This window comes from Patella vulgata, chromosome 6 (genome assembly GCF_932274485.2).
Source record: "Patella vulgata chromosome 6, xgPatVulg1.2, whole genome shotgun sequence".
NCBI lineage: Eukaryota > Metazoa > Mollusca > Gastropoda > Patellidae > Patella > Patella vulgata.
In genome coordinates, this window is record NC_065884.2 from 21,497,069 (window position 1) to 21,519,699 (window position 22,631).

General features: G+C 32.4%; 1 protein-coding gene across 2 annotated transcripts in view; it reads right to left on the reverse strand.

The window, feature by feature from the left end:
- The window catches only part of LOC126824625 (nuclear receptor corepressor 1), a 63,839-nt gene that overhangs the window by 28,174 nt on the left and 13,034 nt on the right, over positions 1-22,631 (reverse strand). For both annotated transcript variants that reach the window (XM_050553890.2, XM_050553889.2), the window contains exons 2-3: positions 19,255-19,435; positions 920-1,029 (exon numbers count right to left, since the gene is read on the reverse strand). In XM_050553890.2, the coding sequence (XP_050409847.2) occupies positions 920-1,029; positions 19,255-19,435 (291 nt within the window). The remainder of the gene's footprint in view (positions 1-919; positions 1,030-19,254; positions 19,436-22,631) is intronic.

The following is a 22,631-nucleotide window of genomic DNA, read 5'->3' on the forward strand; positions in this document are numbered from 1 at the left end:
CTAAATATTTATCACATGAGAAAACAATAATTGAGTCTTCTTAATACACTCGTACCTAATATTTGCCCTACTTCTTGTAGAAGTAAAATGTCAGCATGTCCGAAGAAACAGTGGGTATTATTCTATAATATTATTATTAATGTAAATTGTCTACAGGAACTTCCATATGCACTAAGATTAATCGCAGCATATGGCAATAAAACAAGCCTAATATCAACAAATTCATTTATAAAAAACACTCTTTTAAAAATTCCTACAGGAAAACAACATGGCTATATTAATACACTTAATATACTGTGAATAGGGCTGGAAAAAGTTGAGGAAATTACTTGAATTCGTAAAGAACATGCATTGCACTAAGAAATTGCACCGAAGATTGTGTGCTCTATGGCTACATCAACAGTCTAGGATAGTCAAGTGTTTGAGCTGTGCATGCTAGGTCGTTTTTATTTATATGCTTAACTTGCTGTTCCATAGTGTAATTATAGCAGTATGTTTTTGTAACTTGTCTAAAAGAACAGGACATGCATAATGCAGTACATTTAACAAAGTGCAGGTTAAACATCCTCTTAACTCTTTCATATACAGCTGCCATATAAAAGAGCAGGCCTTCAACAGAAAATGGCTTTAGATAAGTTCAGTTACCTTACATAACCTTACGTAATGTACCATTTAATAGTAAATTTTATACAGTACAAAAAATTTCCAAATTGTTTCAGGCATATAAATTCATGAAAATTTCCAAATTGACAATTCAATCTGCATCAGATATTGTTTAGTTTTTTTCTATTTTAAATGTTATGTCACCAGTTTGACTATATTTTAGTGTGAATTAAGACGTGAAAAATCTGATATTGTCTGAAAAACTGCACAATCGAGACTGGCGACATAAATAGACTGTAAAAAATAAAAAAAGTACCGTTCAGCTTGATGATGATGGTAATCTGGCAATAGGGTGGGTCGACGTTTTGCAACATATTCCAGTCTTTCATCATACTGATGTGTCTGCTGGCGGTGTTGTTCTTGAGGCTGAAAATATTGAATAAAAATCTCATTACAATTACTTCTTTTATTTACCAGTATCTATTATACATGTAGCACATTTCTAAATATCCAAAAATCGGTTACAATATCCAATATCTACCACAAACTTCATTCAATTTTAATTGGCATTATTTTCAAAATATAGTTGTCTATATCTTTGATTAACAAGACAAGAATTGTTTCTAAATGGAGTGTAGATCAAGAAGACATTTATATTTATGATCAAATTAAGAGTATTGATCGTTTGGTTGAATCAAAACCAGCCAATGCTAGCATGGTGAATAAACAATAACGATATAAGTTACAGGAACAGTTAAATAATGTCAAACAGACAGAAATACTTTGTAACTTAATGCAATATATTTATATTTTCTTTATCGTCTGAACAAAGATAAAGATGCATTATGTAAGACTTAGATGAAGAGCTCACCGTCCTTGCAATAATAGTTCAAAAATAAATAACGAAAAATAAATATATTGAAAATTCCAGTCAATTTACTTATTCTGAACGATGTTTGATGTTTTGACAAGCACTAGGCTAAATTGTCTCTGAAGTTTTCCGATTGATATGGCGGCCAATCTAATCCACTCAATATCTACACCATCTGGGTGTCTAAAGAGTTGATTATGGGCTTGCCATGTGAATAAATGGCTAAATAATAATTTATATAAAACATTTTGTGACAGAAAAAAGACCTGCAATGGGCAGAATTAGATCGGCATAATGCCTCTTTGAGGGAAGGATGTTGAAATAAGCTCTGTCCATCCTTAAAATCTGGCAAATTGTTTCCAGAGCAAAAATCATAAACCATTAAAGATATCTTCATGAAGGTTTTAATAATTTTAGTTAGTTCTAAAATAATAAACAACTTCTTGGTTGTGCATACAAAGGTTAGGAAACACTTAGGTATGAGGTCGAAAATGGGTGACAAGACACCTTTAATTTGACATGGATTGTATTATTATATATACTGTATAGAGTTATGTACAATTAAACAATGATTGTATACTGTATAGTTTTATGTACAATTTAACAATGATTGTATTATGTATAGTGTTATGTACAATTTTAACATACTGTTTGTTACAAGTTTTACTGCACTAATAAAGACTCTATAGAATCCAGTGCAAACTACAATATTGTGAAAATATAATCTCTAATAGGTATCATTAACCTGTACTGATCCCTATTACTTTAACAATTCTCAGACCTAGCTTAATTGTTGGCATTGAGAGTCTGAAAACAAAGTTCTGGCCCTGGTCTTCAGGGAATCTCATTTATGTTTTGCAGCGCTGCTTTTTGTCAATTTAAATGTGTTGATATGAATGTATCATGTACAATTCTTTAAGTTCAGATGTTTATGATATTGGGTGATGTAAAAATATTGTTGAGAACAGCTGTATAATTTAATGCACTGCCTCCCTACCACATGAACCCAGCTGATTTTCTCATTTTCTACTTTACAAAATCCATGCACATGTTAAGCAGTGCGGTGTATACGTAATTAAGTAAGTCCATATAAACCAAATATTAAGTAGAAATGAGTTTTTTGACCAGCAGAAAAATTTGTTTCATTAAATGTGTTAGCCGACAAAAATAAAAAACCCATATAGGTTGTTGAAGGAATGAATAGCCCACCAACAGGTAGGATAGAACCTCGTTAAACTTTCCTATGAAATGAAATGAAATGAAATGAAATGGGTTTAACGTCCTACTGTTCTGCTCCTATACTGGGCTAATGAAGATGTGCGTATGCCATACAGTGTGCTATGAGGGAAATTTTGCCCGGGCAGCGGCACTATCGCCTACTCTTATATCGAATTCCAACTGCCAAGGGATCTTTTACGTGCATTCCAATGTATACATGGGACCTCGGTTTTTCATCTCATCCGAAGGACTAGACAACTGTCCTTGTCCGGTCCTCCGTCCTGCATCAGTGACAAGGGGGAACCACGCCGGAAAATCTGGTTGAACTTTCTCGGCCAATGCAGGGATCTAACACCCAACCTCCAGGCTCCTATGAAATGAAATGAGATGAGGTTTAAACTATTTAAAGTGCTACTTTTCAATTAGTAATTGAGCTAATAATGACATGTAGTATACAAAGAGGCAAATTTTGCCTGGACAGCGACATTTCCACCTATTCTTTATTGAATTCCAACTGTCAATGGTTCACAACAAATGGGGGAAATCTCAGTTTTTTGAACCATCCAAATGACTAGACAATTTTGCCCTACCAGGCCCATTCTGTCCTCCATGACCGGCAAGGAGAAAATAGGCTGGAAAATCCTCAAGGAACTTTCTGGACCAAGACCAGCATTACTAAAGCCATATTCATTGAGCCACTGCTCGGCTCCCAACTTGGGCAGGGTTTATCCTTATATGACCAGGTAGTATTTAATACAGCCATTCACCCAATACAGGGCTAGACTTACACCACAACTTGGCTCCCAAGATGGATTATCTATAGTAAGTTATCAATGGTCAGCTATGATCGAGATTAAAGACAATAGTAGTAATGAGATAATCCATCTATAAACATTAGTCAACTTAGTAAATGAATGAATGGATGTCACTTAAATACTACCCATTAACAACTATAAAATATTCTTAAGTTTAAATATATATAATTACTATGTATTGTTTATTGTTACCAAGTAACCTCTAGTATATTAGAGGAAAGATTGTAGATCATAAGTAGAACCCCACAGGCAGGCAAGGGACAGACTGAAGGGCAGGTCTCTGATAAGTTATTTCTTAGATGCTGTTCCTTATTAAGTTACTTAGCCTGTGGGTCAGTATTATATATATATATTATCATTGTTACAGAATATAAGATTACACTAAGAGAAGTGAGTTATTGAATTATTGTATGTTCAATCGTACACCCCCAAATAGATTGAACATACAACCCATCGTCGAAGGTTGGACCATAAGCAGGTCCATAAACCCCGGATGATACTTATTTGGGGTAGTGTCATATAAAAAGATCAATTATCTGCACAAAAACTGGGGTGCCGTACAACACAGAAATAATACAGTTCACCACACACACTTTGGTTGGTTTCTATGAATTAAGCTTATTCAAAATATTCAAGATATTAAGTCCTGAAACTGGCATTAAAAAATGGCAAAATGATTGACTCTTCTTTTGTGCCAATAATGGTAATGTGAGGAGTCTCTTATGTACTGGAAGTTTAGGTCCTTCCACACCTGAAATTCCAAAGTACATGTAGCTGAAGCTGTCAAATATACTAGCCAGAGTGACTTAGTGCATATACCCCTTAAAAAAAAAGTTCCATGAATTTCAAGGAGTGTACTTGTAATTTCCTGTTTCTTCATCATGTAATTAATAACCTTATTATTAAACTTTCAAATTTGAAACATGCATCTAGTGCATTTATAAAGGAGAAGTTCCAAATTTCCGTTTGGAAATTATTGCTAGATTTGCTTAACACGGTAATGTAACTCATTTGTTCCAGATTCAGCCTTGTTTTTCCATTTTTAAATTAAATCATTAAATGGCTGAACCCTTTTTATCTACTTACAATTGGAGCTATTCGATGACCTAGAGAGTTTATCATGGTCTTGTCTTGTTAATAAATGTCTAAGTAATAATTTATGTAACATTTCAGAATTTCAGGCCTAAAGAAAGACCTGCAATAGGCAGATTTACCTCTGGAGTAATTTAAGGCTTATTAAATTGAAAATTTGTATTTAAAATTTAAGGTTTTTCATTCTTAAATCTTATGAGTGACTTGAGACCATTAACCACTATACACATTGTGTGTGAAATAGCTTTATTTAAAGTCCGCTTCCACCGAGGTGATATCGTAGACAAGTCTATACACATTGTTATCCACACCCTTAAATAGCATGAAGGGAGCCATGGTGTCCCACCAACCATGAGGCACATAAAAGAACACTTGACAGTTCAAATTCGATATAAGAGTTGGCCGCAGCTCAGCTGTTCGGACAAAATTTCCCTCATAGCAGTCGTGAAATGTATCGTGTATGTTGATCTTCAATAGCCCAGTCAGTGCAGAAACATAGGATGTTAAACCCCATTTCATTTTTCCTAACATGTTATTAGGGGATTTGTGACCAACTGAACAGAGGAACTGAAATTAACCTGTTTTATTCACTAAAATATGCCTGGTTTTTCTTTTTTAATTAAAGCAAATATTTTATATAAACCTTTTCTTGTAATCATTATTAAAATAACTTAATAAGTATTTGTAAAACAAAAAAAAACAAAAAAAAAATATCAGTAGCTAATGCAAATTTCGCAAGTTGGATAAATCATATAAAGAAATATAAACAATATCCTTTTTTTAACAAATTTTAAATCTAAAAATATATCCCCCACCAAAAAAACATATACATACATTTTCATGATTGGCTTCATATATTTTTCTCATGAAATTTCCCATTTATCAGCAATAGATGCTTTGTTTCCATAGTAACTGTTTAAATTCAAATCTCTGAACTATTTTCAGTTAATGATGAATGATAACATCGTAAGCTGTTAACAATTGTCATCTTGTTCACTGTCACAAAAGCTGTTGACGATTTATTTTCATATAAGTTTATATCCGAAGAAATACACAAACATTTAAGAGTACACCATTGATGGAGCTAGTCCGCTGAATTTCAAGCTGTTCTTTCAATCATTACTGCTTTTTTCCAGAATAATCTTTTATAATATTTGAAATAAATTAAAAATTGAGTAACACTTCAGTTAGTCTAGCATTAGAGTTGCGACATTTAACTTGTGAAAATAACAAGTGTAGATACTGAAGTGGGTTCAATCCAAAAACATCTGCTTGAATCTATGCCATATTAACCTAAAATACATACCGGTATCTGGTACATATATATATATATATATATATATATATATATATATCTACAAGTCAGAAATGAGCGTATATTTTTTTTTAATTCAGAAACAATGTAACTTTGAATGAAATCTTATTCCCTAAACAACAAGCAAAGAATTTTGAAGGCATTAAGTTTATGTCTTTTATGAACATTCTTGAATTCAAAGAGTTTTTATGATGAATGTTATTTTTAACCTTGTCATGAATCTTAAGTACACAAAAGTAGAGTAATTTTTCGTAACTTCATGCACGACTCAATAAATTTACTCATGCTTTATCAATCTCAATAGATATGACATAAAGACCTTTCAGGACAAATATATTATTGAATCGGCTTTAATTTTTAACTTCACAATGTAATATATAGATTTTTAACATAGCGATGAAAAAATTAATTCAGATTTTCATTCATATCATTCAGTAGATATTCTAAATCAGAATCGAAATAGATTTGCATATTAATATGCCTGTATAAGATTTTTTATTTATATTCTGTGATATTAATCAAGAAATAATTTCCTAATTTAATAATCCGTTGGATAATCATGCAACCTATTTATATTTTAACTGCCTATTTGTTATTTCAATAAACAGTTAGACTTTAAGATAAAACTACATGTTATATATTTAATAACAACTTGGTGATCAAATATGTTGTGCCTTAAGTCACCAGGCGCTAGTTTATTACTGAATTTTACACTATATTTAGGAATAAATTTAGATGAGCATATTAATCAAGTGACAATAAAATTGACCAGTTGGAGAATTTACCTGTCGTCAGTCAATTGACATGCCATTAAATTTGGTATTTAAAAGAATGAAACCTTCAACTTAGAAGTACAAAATATGTAATATTTTAATGTATAGACTGTTGATATTAAGCACATCCGTGTCAAAAAAACTTTAAGAAAGCTGGCTTTTACGTAAAAAGATAGCGGAATTATTATACCCATATAAATACATATAAAGAGAGTGGTATGAAATTAATACAAACCAGTGTAAACTTTAAATGGGCAGAACATAAGTCAGAATTGGATGATTTTTCGACAAAGTTTCGATTGCTTGATTGTGTCTGGTATTAAACTTTATATTTAAATTGAAAAACATTTAAAATTGTCATATTGTTGAAAAAAAATTGTCTTGTCAATCTAATATAAAATCTTAAACTCTATTTTTAATCTTTACTTTGGCGCGATGGGGGCTTAAAAAATAACATGCAAAAAAATGGACTAACTGGCAAAGTATTGAAGAGGTTACAAATATAAATTATAAATTTTGTGACATTTCCAGAAATATAAATAGTGGTATCATGTGTTCAAGAATCTACACTCTGTCTTGTGTACAACACCCACTTATTTCAAAGCTAAATACATGTAGTTAAGTCTTTTGTATGAAAATTATTTCTTTACAAAAATCAAAATTAGATTCATATTAAAAGAAAATTTAACTGATATTTTTTCATCTAAAGTATTCTATCTTATATAGTTTTTAATAAATTTTAAAATTAAAAAAAAAACCAAACAATTTCTTGGCCTAACTTTTGTTTTTATTCCCTACTCTTTTTAAATATTATTATTGTGAAATGGACCATTTCAGAATATATAAAACTTTTAAGTCCATGCACATATTTCCCTTTTCATAAAATCTTATAATAATTTTCACTTTAATACTGATTTTCACACCACAATATTACAGGTTTCTGCACTAGGCAATAGTTTCTAAAACTCTTTCAATCAAAATCTAATTAGCACATAAAAATCACAGATCTATAACACTGTTCCAGAAAATCTGAACTTGAACACAGAACTTCGTCAGAAGCACAGACTGTATGAGTGCAGGTTGTTGACGCTGTTATATTAACTAATTACAGGCTAGTGGAGAACCAAGTCTACATAATATTTAAAACTTTCAAACATATGGGAACTGTCACTTTGAATGTGAACTACAACACACCGTAGTAATCAGCCCATTTACACCAAAATACAAACCACTGCCATGTCATACAAACTCTTGTTCTCTAACATCATGTATTTGTCCATTACATACATGTGTGTCTGGATAACCTTTTTGACTACAGGTACGACCAGACCACACACAATAAAACAACATTAAATACCTTTAAAAGTTCAAACATGACCGTCCGCTTTCTATCAAACATTCGACTTTCATTCTACATATAGTAACTCTATGCAGGGTTGTTTGAACAACTAGCATATCATGACCCAAATTTCTTTCTTTTTAATGTCTTTACCCGTATAAATTCAAAAGTAAATGTTTTCTAAAAGCGTACATGTACGAGAAGCTTCCAAAAACCCTTTGATTTTTAGCAAACTTTAATTCTTTCATAAAACCTTTTGAGTTATTCCTGCATATACTTTACTAATAATATAGTTTTTACAACATCTTTACTTGATAATGTGTAAATGTATAAAAGAGACATTTAGAAAATCAAGGAACCTATGGTACCTTTGAAGTAAAAATCTGACATAGCATAAAAAATATTTTTGGTGACTTGTCTTGTTTCAATATGTCATGACCTTCACTTTCTTCGGGGCCTTTTGGTTAAACACTTAAAATGTTTAACTTCACATGAGGTGAAATTTTGTACCATGTTTAAACCATGTATTGTAAATGTAATGTACCGGGTACCGTATTGTTATTTATAATTCTGATATATCTAGAGTTGATAACATAAGGTTGATTTGTAACGGTTCTATTTCAATTTTTGCCGAGCAATCAACCACCACTTTGACAGAAGATGTTCTTTTGCTAAAGACATCTACTCTCCCAACCACTATTTTCTGATAGATACAATAGAATCAAACTGCTCTAGAGCCGATCGTATCGAAAGGAATAGCCTACTCAACAAAGACACACCGCCGGTCTACAAAAAGAGAGGCACATACCAGTCACCTCAACCACTTCTGATTACTGAGACACTCTACTCCAATTCTTGTCACATAATCAAACAATCTGGTACTAACCTGTACCTAAATATATATTACCAACTCAGGCACCATGTTGAATTACAGTGTATTACACAATTAGTAGTACCGACAGTCACTTCAGCTATAAGTGTAAATGATTGTTCGGTTGTATTATTTTGCATCAACCAGGCTTATGAAAACAGGCATATACGCCATGAAGTGTGCTATGAGGAAATTTTGCCCAGACAGATAGGTTGTCAGGCAACGAAACATACGCCCACAGCAGCTAAATCGTCCGGGCAGTCAACAACAGTTGTCACATATTCTTACTTTTTTCGGTAATGAAACATTTATATACACTAAAATCTGATTTAGAGCAACAACTCATGAAGTAATTATCAGAAAACCATTAGAATTTGTTTGGTTTTTATAAAGTTCTGCCCCATGCTAACGTTTTGAATACAAAACTTTAAATATCATGGATTTGTTCAAGTCATAAAAATTCATTGAAAATCAATATACTTGTTCGTCTCAAGATCTTAAACTCTGTGTATCAATCTGAAGTCAATCGGATGATAACTTTAACCTTAAGAGCGGAAATCGTTGAAAATCAAGGGCCATAACTTTGGCAGTAATTATCGGAAATCGCTGAAAACCAATAGGCTTCTTCGTCTCATGACCTTAAACACTTTGTAAAAATTTAAAGTCAATCGAATATTAACTTTGGCCTCTAGAGCGTCCACACGATTTTTCAAAGTGATCAAGGGCCATAACTCTGGCAGTAATTATCGGAAATCGGTGAAAATCAATAGGCTTCTTCGTCTCATGACCTTAAATACTATGTATAAATTTAAGGTCAATCGGATATTAACTTTGGCCTCTAGAGCGTCCACAAGATTTTTCAAAGTGATCAAGGGATATAACTCTGGCAGTAATTATCCGAAATCACTGCAAATCAATAGGATTCTTCGTCTCATGACCTTAAACACTGTATATAAATTTAAGGTCAATAGGATATTAACTTTGGCCTCTAGAGTGTCCACAAGATTTTTAGAAGTGATCAAGGGCCATAACTCTGGCAGTAATTATCGGAAATCGCTGAAAATCAATAGGCTTCTTCGTCTCAAGACCTTAAACACTGTGTATAAATTTAAGGTCAATCGAATATTAACTTTGGCCTCTAGAGCTTTGGCCACAAGCAATTGTGGACGGACCGACGGCAATATACAACCACATTTCAATGTGGGCGTATAAAAAGGACATTTTTTCAATATTTAAGCTAAATTTCATCCAGAAAAATTTAAACCATGATGTGTTCGGTTTTTCGATATTTTTTTGGAAGACGGTATTTCTGATGTTTTTTTTTATTTCTGCTGAGACGGTTATTTATTGAGAAACGAAATATCACCCGGGCTCTACAGCACTAGATTATATTTTCCCTTTGTTTGTTTACGTAAACACTTCTTTAACATCTACCGGTAATGATATGTTTGGGAAAAACACATTCTGGGTCTTTGACCAACAAACATAGTACTACTAGTTACTAGTGCAAATCAGACAATGACAAAGACCTTGAAAAGGTAGTTGACCAAAAATACTCTACTGATTACTGTATGCACCTTATACAATTTCCAAATTTTTATATGGTTTTAATTTTATGCTGGAAATTATTCTATGCTTTACTTATTAAAGCCCTTGATTGTCAATAGCATTTTTCAGACAATATCCAATATTTCCAGCTTAATCCATTCAAGAGTCAAATTGTTTAACATTGAATTAAGAATACAAAATCAAAATATCAACAGTAGATAATCTCATATTTTATGATTGTCAGTTAACATCTATTTTTCTGGATTCATTCAATTTTTTTTTAAGGTGCTACTTACGTCAGGTAATTAATGAGATTATTTTTATTTTGAGAAATAAAAAACGGTCATGCATCCCTTTGTAAGTTATGCAGGATTATCTGAGAATCAAAATATCTTTTTTATATGGCCTAATTTAATTAGAATTAACATGAACAGCCATTGAACTCTGTCAAGGTTTGAATACATCAAGATCTAAAATGAACTTGAATCACCCTGTAATCTGTTTATTTTCAAAACATTTTCCCTTAAATGTATCACAATTAAGTATTAGACTGTGTCTTTTATTTCTAAACCTTACACCGCCTATGTTATTCATCTGACTTTTTAATATTTTCTATGACGTGGCTTAAAACCTTTTTCCGTTTACTTCAGGTTTCCTGACCTTCACATTAGTGAACTAATTGAAATAAGCTTACTCTAAATGAAATGAAATAAAAATTGGGTTTAACTAACTACTTTTCTGCACCAACCCGGCTAATGTAGACAGGCATAGGCCATTCACTGTGGTGATACGAAAAATTTGCAACTCTCACTAAATTCCAATTGCCAAGGTTTCTTTTATGTGCATGCTATAGGAATCACTTGCAAACTACAGTACATGTATACAATATTGTGAAAGATGAATCTCGAGGAATATCAGTCCAAAAATGGTCCAATTCCTTCAGTTTTTACAAATTTATGTGGAATTGAAATGTCATCAATCTATGCTGCTTCACTATTTTGTTGTCCGTGAGAAATTATTGGTAGATCTTTTTTAAATTCGCCTAAATCCAAGCCAAGCAGGGACATTATCTAGCATGGATTTAAACCGTAAGAAATCTAATATTTTAGTGACAAATGCAAATGGTGCATCATTACTTTAATCTCAATAAATGAAAGTTGAAACGGGGGAAAATACTAGTGCTGGGTATTGCGACTGCAGTCACGATACGATACGTATTGCGATTCATGTGCCACGATACGATACATATCGCGATTCATAACTAGGTCATAGATTTAACAATAAAACAACATATTAAATATGTGATTGTGTTTTTAATGAAGCTTGAACTTCACCGCAGGTTGAACTGGCCGTCTTCTTAATCTTAGCAGACGAACTTAGACAGTCTTCACTATGGTGTCTTGTCAAGTGAGTGCTAAGATTGGTTGTATTACAACAATATTTTAGAATAGTTTTGCATATTCTACAAACAACTTTCGTTGTGTCACCTTTTAAAAACCCAAAGTTTTCCCAAACTTTAGATTTATATTTCGCTGGAGGATTTGTTATTGCGACTGTGTTTTCCGCCATTTTGATTTTTACAGAGCTACTATCTATTATATTTACGTTCGAAATTTATAAAATTCTAGAGTAAAATGTCGCTTTATGTATTTAAATATGTATGTTTTATTAACTAAGCCTTATAACAAACTTTAAAATTCGGAAACAAAATGAAACGGCGTTAACAGTAATTACAGTCGTGCACTATCTATAGTAACACACTTGTCAAGACTACTGGACATTCGTTTGCGAAGTGTCATTGTTTCAAATAAAGTTTAGGGTATAATTTAAAGTTTTTAAAGTTCATAATATATTTGAGAAAACGCAAAAAAGAATCGTGAAAAATCGATTCGGCATCCCGCGATTCAATACAGGTATCGTGAGACGGTGAATCGCGATACATCGATTCAACGATATGTCGTGCCAGCACTAGAAAATACATTCTAATATGGGTACAAGAATGGATTTACTTTTGTACCTGAAACAGTTAGTACCTTTACTGACGAAATGTTGGATAAAAATAAAGTTTTCTTTTAATATTGTATTTCAACTTATCTGGATATCTGATGCATCATTCTGACTTGGTAAACAGTGATCCTATCAAGCCGTCTGTAATTGGTTTTTGATACCTGTTTCTATTGTTCCAAAGTTTCTCACATTTCACTATGGGCATATAGAAAGGAAGGCAGAGTTATGTTGAAATTTAAAAGCTGTGGTGGCTCAGTAAGTAAGAGGTCTTGTGTTTGATCCTGGTGTTGGCCAAGAAAGTTCATTAGGATTTTCTGGTGTGGTCCCTCCTTGTCAGAGGTGCAGGACAGAGGACCTGACAAGGGACAATATATCATTCAGATGGGACGAAAACCTAGGTCCCATGTATGCCTTTGGAGGCTGGAATTCGATATAAGAGTAGGTTGTAGCAACGCTGTTCATGCAAAATTTCCTTCATAGCCCATTGTTACAGCGTAATTACTAATATACCCATCTTTATTTTAATTCATGTAAAAATTTCTGAAAGTTAGACAGGTTTGAAAATAAAGATTTCAGTTGTACCTAATAAGAACACAGAAAGGAGGATTGACACACTACAGAATTTGTGCTTGACAAAGCCTACGTTTGTATCTGAAATTGTCATATTATATTATGAAACAAAATTATCTCTGATATCACAAACTGTCAATATAAAAAAAACTTTGCACATAAAGTCTGATTGAAAAACTCCATCCTGCGTTCTTAAAATTAATCGATTTGTCATACACTAACCATTATTGCACAACATTTTCTCAAAAGGTTTTTGGGAAGAAAGAAAAAAACCTTTTAAAGATAATTATAAAAAGAACATTATGCTAACAATTTGTTTTTATGATTTACTGCTAATGTTCGGTATAAAATGTCACTTTCCACAAAAAAACTAAAACTTGACATTTTATCCTATAATGGGGCTTCTAAGACCGTTATCACATGACACAATGGAATCATTTGGTTGGGTGTGGTCAAGTAACCAGAGTGTTCAAACTCCTGTTTTAATTTGGGGTTGGGGGAATTTTTTTTTGTGTTTAAATTCATGAAAACATAAGTTTTTGTGTGTGGAGGTAATCAGAGTCATTCTGAAAACTCTAAAACTATAAGTTTTAAACCACTTTTCAAATCCAACAACATATAATTTTTTCCCCGTGTGAATGGTTTACAGATGAAAGCCAGTTTCATGGAGGCTTTTAGTTTGAAAGTGATGATTCAGTGAAAAGTGACCAAAGAACAGGAAATTTGGGGTAATTTTGTAGAAATAGTGTCAACATAAATGTTATCTTAAAAGCATGAAGTTGCAATCATCAGTAAAATATCTATCTATTACTTTCTTAATAAAAATTGTGTCCTGCATGCATATAGATATTACTGGTACTATTCATCTCTAAAAAGTTACCAATTTTAAGCTTAAATAAGCCATCTTTCATGCTATCAACTGAAGTTTTGACTTCTGGCTCCGCTCAGGGATGTATTTAGGTGCAGCTGCCCAGGGGCCATCGCAATTATATACACATTGTATATACTACCGCAAAAACAAAGTACCACAAGGGAAGATCAGTTGAGTAAAGATTTCTTAAGATTTCCAACAACTAACTGTTCTGCGAGATTCACAAACCTGTAGCCCAGCCCTGACTCCACTATTTAAGTTTTAAGAAGATATACATGTCCTTGTGGGACAGGGCCATGGGACAAGTAACTCGACGAGGGGGGGGGGGGGTGGGTGGTGTCTTGGGGTCTTGAAAATTTTTGAAAGATACATGGTCTCTAGTTTCATTTTGGCATATATCTGAGGTAACTGGGATTTAAAACAACAACATATATGACACACCAAATACATGTACAGTGTTTTAGTTTTACTGATGTAATAATAATCAGATGTACACGATTCTGACACGAAATTTTAAACAAAACGAAGACAAAAGTAAAAATTTTCAGTTTCATTTTTAATGACAGGATACCAGTGAGCCTACCTAGAGCAACCGATAACCACATTCACGATTCTGACATGAAATTTTAAAAGCAAGCAAACGAATCAAAGTTTTTAATGATAGGATACCAGTCAGCCTATCTAGAGTGATCGATAATCTCGTGCATAATCACTGGTGGCGGAGCGCATCACTGGCGAGCTCACTATCATTGTAGCATTCTACATGCCCTGATTACCTGGATACCCTGACAGTGAAAAGAGCATCAAACGGAATAAGGATGGCTCAGGCCCCCATGGCATGAAGGCCCGAGCAGGTGGCTTATAGTTTTTAATTCACCAATTTTTCCCCAAAAAGTGAACCGACAGAATCCAATTCTAATCCTACCCACACAGATAGGTACCCACATTAAAAAAAAAAAATCACTGGTTTTCTTCTACTTTATGATCAAGTAATAGTGCATTTTTTTTTATTATACCAACATTTTTTTTTAAAAGACATTACTCTGCATATATACCTCCGGGCCCCTGGACAAGTGTCAGATGTCCCTCCCTCACTCATGGGCCCTGTTGTGGGATAAGCATAACCATCAACATTTTGCACTGAAATGGGCTGATCTGAGACATTAATTTGAGGAACATCCTCTTATAATAAATTTTTAAGTTGGATTTTTTTATTTAGGAAAAGTATTAAGTGGAAGTTGAGATGTTCACTAATTTTTGCTTGTTTTTTTTATTTTTGGATTTTTTTTTTTACCATTTCAAAAAAATATCGATTTCATTCATGGATTGGATTTTCTAAATGTAGATGGATCAGCTTACCACTCTTTAAAATTATATCAACACAAACATTTCAAATTTAATCAGACTGATAATTTTTTCCACCTGAGTCAGTGAGGTTGTTCCTTTTTAAGGAATTAAATTGTAGTTATTGGACAATAAACACCATTTCATTTCATTTCATTTCATTTCAAAACTGTAGTTATAAAAGCCATTCACATCTGCAGCTCCACAATATATTTTTTTTATTAAAAATGATCATAACTCAATTATATTAGCTATGTAATTTAAAATTACTACATCACTTTACATGTATGTAGGCTAAATAATTTGAATAATCTTTGTTTTTAATGCTTTGAATATGCATACATGTATAGTGAACTGATGAAAGGGAGATAAATCTTATAAAAGTTAATTCTTGTCTGTTATAGTTTACCCAAATTTTGGGTGCACTAAAATGCTTTCTACCAAAGGTAGAGCAACATGTGGCAATGTAATGATCAAAAGCTTATTTGAGGGTGACCATGGAAATTTTGTGATACACGAATTTGGACTAGCACATTAGTAAACATCTAGGTACATGTACATGTATCTGCCGTACATAGCACTACAATCAACCTCATAACTCATTTATCCTTTCACCTATTCACAAAGGCCTGGCATGAAATATAAATTAACATCTCTTCTTCACCATTGGACAATATAAGGAACTTTGAACCAAAAAATCTGATATGCCTATATTCTAATATACTTTAACTGATCAGGATTTGAGTGATATAAAAATCCCTTAAAAATTACAATAGTGTAAAAGCTGAATCTCTAATAGGAAATGGTTCAGTATTTACAAAGATATGATGAACTGAAATTCCATCGATTTATGTTGCTCCCTCTTTAAATGGTACACCACCACCTTTATATTTCGCAAAATTGGACGGGCCTCTTTTTAATCTGATTTAATCCAAGCCGGGGATTATCTAGCATTGATATTTTGATTGTTTTTTTTTTAAAATGTTAAAAAATCAGTCTGACTCTGAGTACATTAATTTAGCATGGATTAAGCCATAAGAATTTTATATTTTCCAAAAAATGCAAATCATGCACAGTTACTTTCAAGTCTTGATGTGTCATTTAAAGCAATAAGAATTCCTTGCAAACTACAATATGGTGTAAGATGAATCTCTAATAGGAAGATTGGTTCAAATACGGTTCTATTCCGTATAGTATATACAAAGATGTGTTGAATTGAAATTTCATCGATCTATGCTGTCCACTATGTAATAATACCTCCATTTTGTTGTTGGCGAACAGAAATGATAGGTGTTAAATCTGATTGAATCCAATCTGGGTGGTTATCTAGCTTTAGTATTTTGATATGTTTTGAAAATTAAATATTAGATAATAAATCTGAGTACATATTAGCCTGGATTGAGATGTGAGAAATTTGATATTTTCAAATTACATGTAATTTCATATATTTTTTTTTATTCAGATTATAATTAGATACTGAAATATCCCACAATCGATTGAGGACAACCCTTCCAATAATCGATAAAATTGTTTTTATACTTTGTCAAATCACGAATATAGACAACAATAATAATGATGGTAAAGTACATCTGAGCTAATTAAAACAATGTTTCTTCCCACACAAACATGAACAAATAGTCTTTAATGTCTACAAATACTTATAGCAAACAAAGATGTTAAGACAGCCATTATATTTAATCTCCATAAGTCATCATTAAAATTGAGACAGGGAATAAAAGCAATTCCATTTACACAAGGACATTACTGGTCTAATTAGTCTGATATATATCAAAAACATTAATTATTGTCATCATAATAACAAAAACACTGTTCTTAAATAATCCAAGACAAAGTTAAATTGCCATAATGTTTGTGTGTGAGACAGAGACAGAGACAGAGTGAGGGGTCATTTTGTGAACTCAATCAATAACACTTAAATTGTATCTGGTTTCATAACCAAGAGGTGTTGGGTTCACTCCCGGTGTTGGCCGAGAAAGTTCCTCAGGAATTTTCAGCATGGTTTCCTCTTGTCAGTGGTGCAGGACAAAGGGCCTAGCAAGGACAGTGTCTAGTCATTTGAATGGGACGAAAAACCAAGGTCCTGTGTACACATTGATGTAGCGCTGCTGTCTGGGCAAAATTTCCCTCATAGCATAGCACACTGTATGGTGTAAACTTCATTAGCCTAGCCAGTGCAGAAAAGTAGGACATTAAACACCATATTATTTCATTTCATTTTGTAACAGAAACTCGGATGATCTTGTTATATATTACATAAATTTCATTCAATTTCAAAAACTTAAATTCACTGTGGATTTAACATCATGTGTAAGCTTAGACATTGAAAGCAGTTTATGGCAATGTGAATGATGGAGGGTAGGGAAGTTCCTGATTATTTGAGATGCCAAGACTGGCATTCTTTTCAACTTACGTCTTTTCTATTTTATGACTACATGTATAACAGTAAATTAAAGTAATGTTTTTCTTTTACTTCATTTGAAAATAATGTAGTTAAATGTCAAAGAGAAAGTTAACTTCCTGTAATTCTAGTATTTCTATCCGTCTTTGATATAGTTCCACAATAACACTGGCTACATGTTAAGCCCAGAGCTAAGGAATCGAGAAAATAGAAAATTGACTTGTAGTATAGAAAAGAACAGTATTTTTTTCTAAAAGACAGATGTGTAATGCAATTTGTTGAGAAAATTCTTTTGGTAATATTCCAGGAATAATTGACAAGAATTGGAGAGTTCAAGAATAAGAATGTACAGACACATTGGTTTTACTGTGTGCACAATGGAATAGATAATTAATTTGAGTTGGGTAATTAGTTTGCTCTAGTCCTTCAGTTTGGCCTGTACACAAAGGGTTCATCTGGTGAAGAATCTACTGTCTCTGCCAATTATAAACCAAAGTTTCTTTAGTTGCTAAGGACAATTATTTGGTAACTAACGTAAACACTAATAGTTTTCACTATGTTTAGCAAGAACAAAGGTTTTTGAAATAATACAAATTTTTTATACTAAATTATAGATACAGACTTAAATCTTTTATTTCATAGGCAGCATCACCAGTTAATGGGCATGGTATTTCCATGTCAACTATTGATCTATTTTCCTTTAAATAGTTCATGTATACATTGTGGCAGATCTAATGAACAAGGCAGAGTAGTAAATTACTCATTCTGAAACAACTTTTCTAATGTCTATAGCTATATATGTCTGCTTGACAAGTTCTAGTGGTAGCGTCCATATACCATTATTACATAGCTAAAATTAAGATAGCTTACACTGATTGTTATGTGAATGTTGAACCTCTAAAACAAAGATCTGTCCAAAAATGGTTAAAGTCCATTCAGAATTTACAAGGAAATGACAAATTGAAAATTTCAGAATAATCTGCACCATCTGCAATAACTGGCAACAGCAAATGACGGGAAAAATCTTTCCATGGGTTTCTTTTTAATCCAACTGAATCCAAACCGAGAGTTGAACAATTGTGGATATTTTGGTTTTGATTTCTTGATTAGCTAAATAATCAATTTGGCTAAGCTTACATTTTAGCATAGATTTAGTCATGAAAAATTAGAAATTGTCCTAATAATACAAATGACAATCAGCAGCACTATATTTATTCAATAAATAATAATATCTGTGTTGCTATGTGTTCTTGATGTGTTTGCTTCTTTGCATATATAATATTGTTATAGTTAGCTGGTCCTAGGATAAAACATGCAATAAACAAACCTCTGACATTTCTTTTCAGTTTATGTGCTTTTGATTATCATTATGTACAGTATTTTATACTGATGATACTTAGTACATATAAATAATATAAAGCAACGAAGGTTCTCTCAATAACTTTTGCATTTGGTACTTGAACATTGGTCCTATATACCGAGACCTAAAAATTAGTCAAATGTGTAAATTTTGTTCTGAAAATTATGCTTTTCTCATGTCACATGAAATTTTCTGAAAAGAGAAATTAGATGAATATTGGATAGTAACAATTATTTACCTGGTAAGGATCTCTGTATTTATAAGCTGTTATATAACCTGTAGATGGCGCCATACCATATCTACCTGCCTGTTCCTGACCGTATGGATAACCTGAAGGTCTCTGGATATGATGGGGTGAGGCTGTTCTACCTCTTTTATAAGGTGATGCTCCATCATGTGGTGATGGACCGGGTATGCCTCTGAAAAGAGATAATGAAATGAAATGAAATGGGATTTGACATTCCACTTTTCTTCACCAACCAGGCATGAAAGGTTCTTTTTAAAAAGACAAACATGAATTGTGGACAATAAATTTACAGAATTATTTGGTCTCTCTTATGATCAAACAAAGTCCATTTTAAACTTCATTTAAAAACATTTCCAAACACTGACTTTGAAATAAAGTGATACATGAACCAGGTAATCTATAATGCATAAATGGGTTTCTCAGAGAAATATGTATTGAAACTTGCACAAAATATGGCCATTATTAGAATTATTATTCAGAGCAAAATTTATCTACATGTAACATACATTTTCCCAACGTTTTCATGATCACATCACAGCTTTGCAAAGTTTTGGATGTCCTTTGGGTTAAAATAAGATCCTGAATATTTTGCATTTGCAAGCTTTTAAAGTAAAAATGTGAACAGGAATTATGATCAGAAAATTTGGAGATCTTCAAAAAAAATCTTTGGATGCCCTGATGTAACAAGGACTAGGAGGAAATTTGTGGACAGACCTACAAACAATGGACTTGCGTGACAACACTGAATATGGACATATAAAAATATATTTTTTCATGAAAAAATCAATGATCTTAGTCGACAGATCTATATGTAAAAAAAATAGTGTTCTTGATTTGGATTTTTTATTCTGTAAGTTAATGGAACATTAGTACCAATATTTTAAAATTCATTAGCAATTGAGTATTATAATCTGGTTTTAGAGAGATTATTGTGTCCCTTTAATATATGTCCTGAACTCTAGTATGATTCTAGAAGAATTAAATCTTGCTTTAATATGTTTACAAAGCTAATTAAATAGCCATACATGAGTACATGTATATTAAAGATACATTCCCACGATAGTAAGTATTTATAGGGTAGATATTTCCAATAAAAGTATGGCAAATTTTGTATATGGAAAGTAAGATGCCCAATCTTACTAGAAAAATAATGGATTCCCTGAAAAACACCCATGGGGCAAGCACTGGGCAAAAATGTTAGGGTATCACTAACTGGTAACCAGATGGCTTATTGTCTGCCAGCTTGACTTAAGGGGCGCTTGTTATTTCTTGATCGAATGGTTAGCCATTTTGGGAATGGTTAGGGGTTTAAACGTAAAACTTTTTTATTCGTTGGGATATTTAGTTGTGCAATGGATTTTATTGTACAGGAGTTGATTTCAAACACACAGGTAAGTTTATAATAACCAAAGTTAAGTAGTTTGTTCATAATCGAAGTAATCCATTTAAAATTTACGATGGTTCAGAGTCGGATAGTAACTTTGAAGGCTCATTCGGCAAACCTCGGCTGACTTCGGTACCCTAGATTCGTAGAATTAGTTGAAGTGTGCCAAATGTTTAAAGGATTTGATGTTGAAACCACTTGTGCATCATTCTGTTGATAATCCAGGCAAAGACCGACGATATGAGTATTAACTCACCAATAATTGACTGGTGATTGCTGACAGATTGAATTTGAAGGCCAGACTATACAATGTTAAGTCAATGCATAAATGTGTGATGGGACCGGTGATTGATGACGTAATTCGTAATACCGGTATTCAGAATACAGATTACTCAAAACTTTTTTGCTTGCATTAATAAGGAAATAAATCGGGACATGAAAATGATGACAGATTTCACAGAATACTGGATTATTCAGACGTCGGATGTGATAGAGTCTAGTATACAGGAAAAACAAGTCTGCTGAAAATACATTTAATGAGGTATTTTTTTCCAATTAAAATGTTTTGAGAATGATTTGAAGCAAACTTTTGATTGATAAATTAGTTTGAATATGTTTTTAGTCCAAATATATCACCTAATCACACAGTTTGTAAGTTGAAAGTCATCTTTAATATCAAGCTCAGTTTGGCAGTTCCAATAAATGAGACGAAAACTCAGAGAAAAGAAACTAATTAATGAAAACATATATCTTAAGCTTATAGCAGAACAATCTTCAAATAAAAATTGTTCAAAGCATGATGCTGATAATTATTTATATCTTTGTGGAAATCTTTAAAATGTCAATCATTTACTTCTAATAATAATATCCTGAAAAAGTATAAAAGAGGTAAATCGTGATGCTAGTTTCTATTTTTAAACTGATGATACACACGTATTATAAAGGTGATATGTCATCAAGGGATATACATAATACCATACATACATCTAAATAATACAACCATAAGAAGGTGATTGACGTCATTTATGATTTGAAAACGATTTAACACTTTTTCACATAAAATTTCTACATTTAAATTAAAAAAAACCATCAATTTACACAAACAGAAAAACATGTTTATCTCGATTTTATCTTTATTTTTAAAGAGCAAAAAATATGGAGCCGAAATAAGAAAGGGGGAGTTGGGTGGCTGTATCTTTTAACATGTGCGTGTTATATATCATAAGGTCTGTCATCACCAGGGCTGTCGGTAATTTTTCACAGTTGATTAGCAGCACTGCTAATCAAAAAGTCCAATTTTGCCAAATTTGATTAGCAAATTTAAAAATTGATTAGCAGTTTTTCATAAAACACCTAAATAACCAGATATTACTTTAATTCATAACAAATGATTAGATTTCATTCTCAGATGTTTTTCGCACTACTGCAGGTAGGCTGTGACAGTTTGTGAATGTGATGTAGACTTTTGGTTAGGTCTTATTTCTGAAGCCAATTCTTGGCAGTGACTTCCGAAGCCCCACTCATTTTAATTGTTATTTCTTCGTTACATTAGAAATATTCATTAGAAAATAATTCCGTCTGCTTTTTATCGTGTATTACTATTTTTGTTCAATCGGACACACGCGATTTAAACAATAATATTTTATGGGAATTTTTACTTTGATTTATCATTTTACAATATGTATTTATCTTTTTATATTTTATTTACAATATGTGGTGGATACATTTGATTTACTTCTTTCAAAATGAATACTGATATAATTACTTGAAATTAACATGTCTCGCAACATGAGTGGTACTACTTGATTCCTTATATCCGGTTTAATAGTCATATTCATAGAGTTATGTCCCTGTATTATATATTATAATGAATTCTGTCTGGGTAGTTCGAGGAGAATTCAGTTTTTTTTATAAAGTTTTATTTGACATTTTATACACATTGGAAGTGTTGAGAAAGCCTTCTAGTCTTCAAAATGTGGATAAT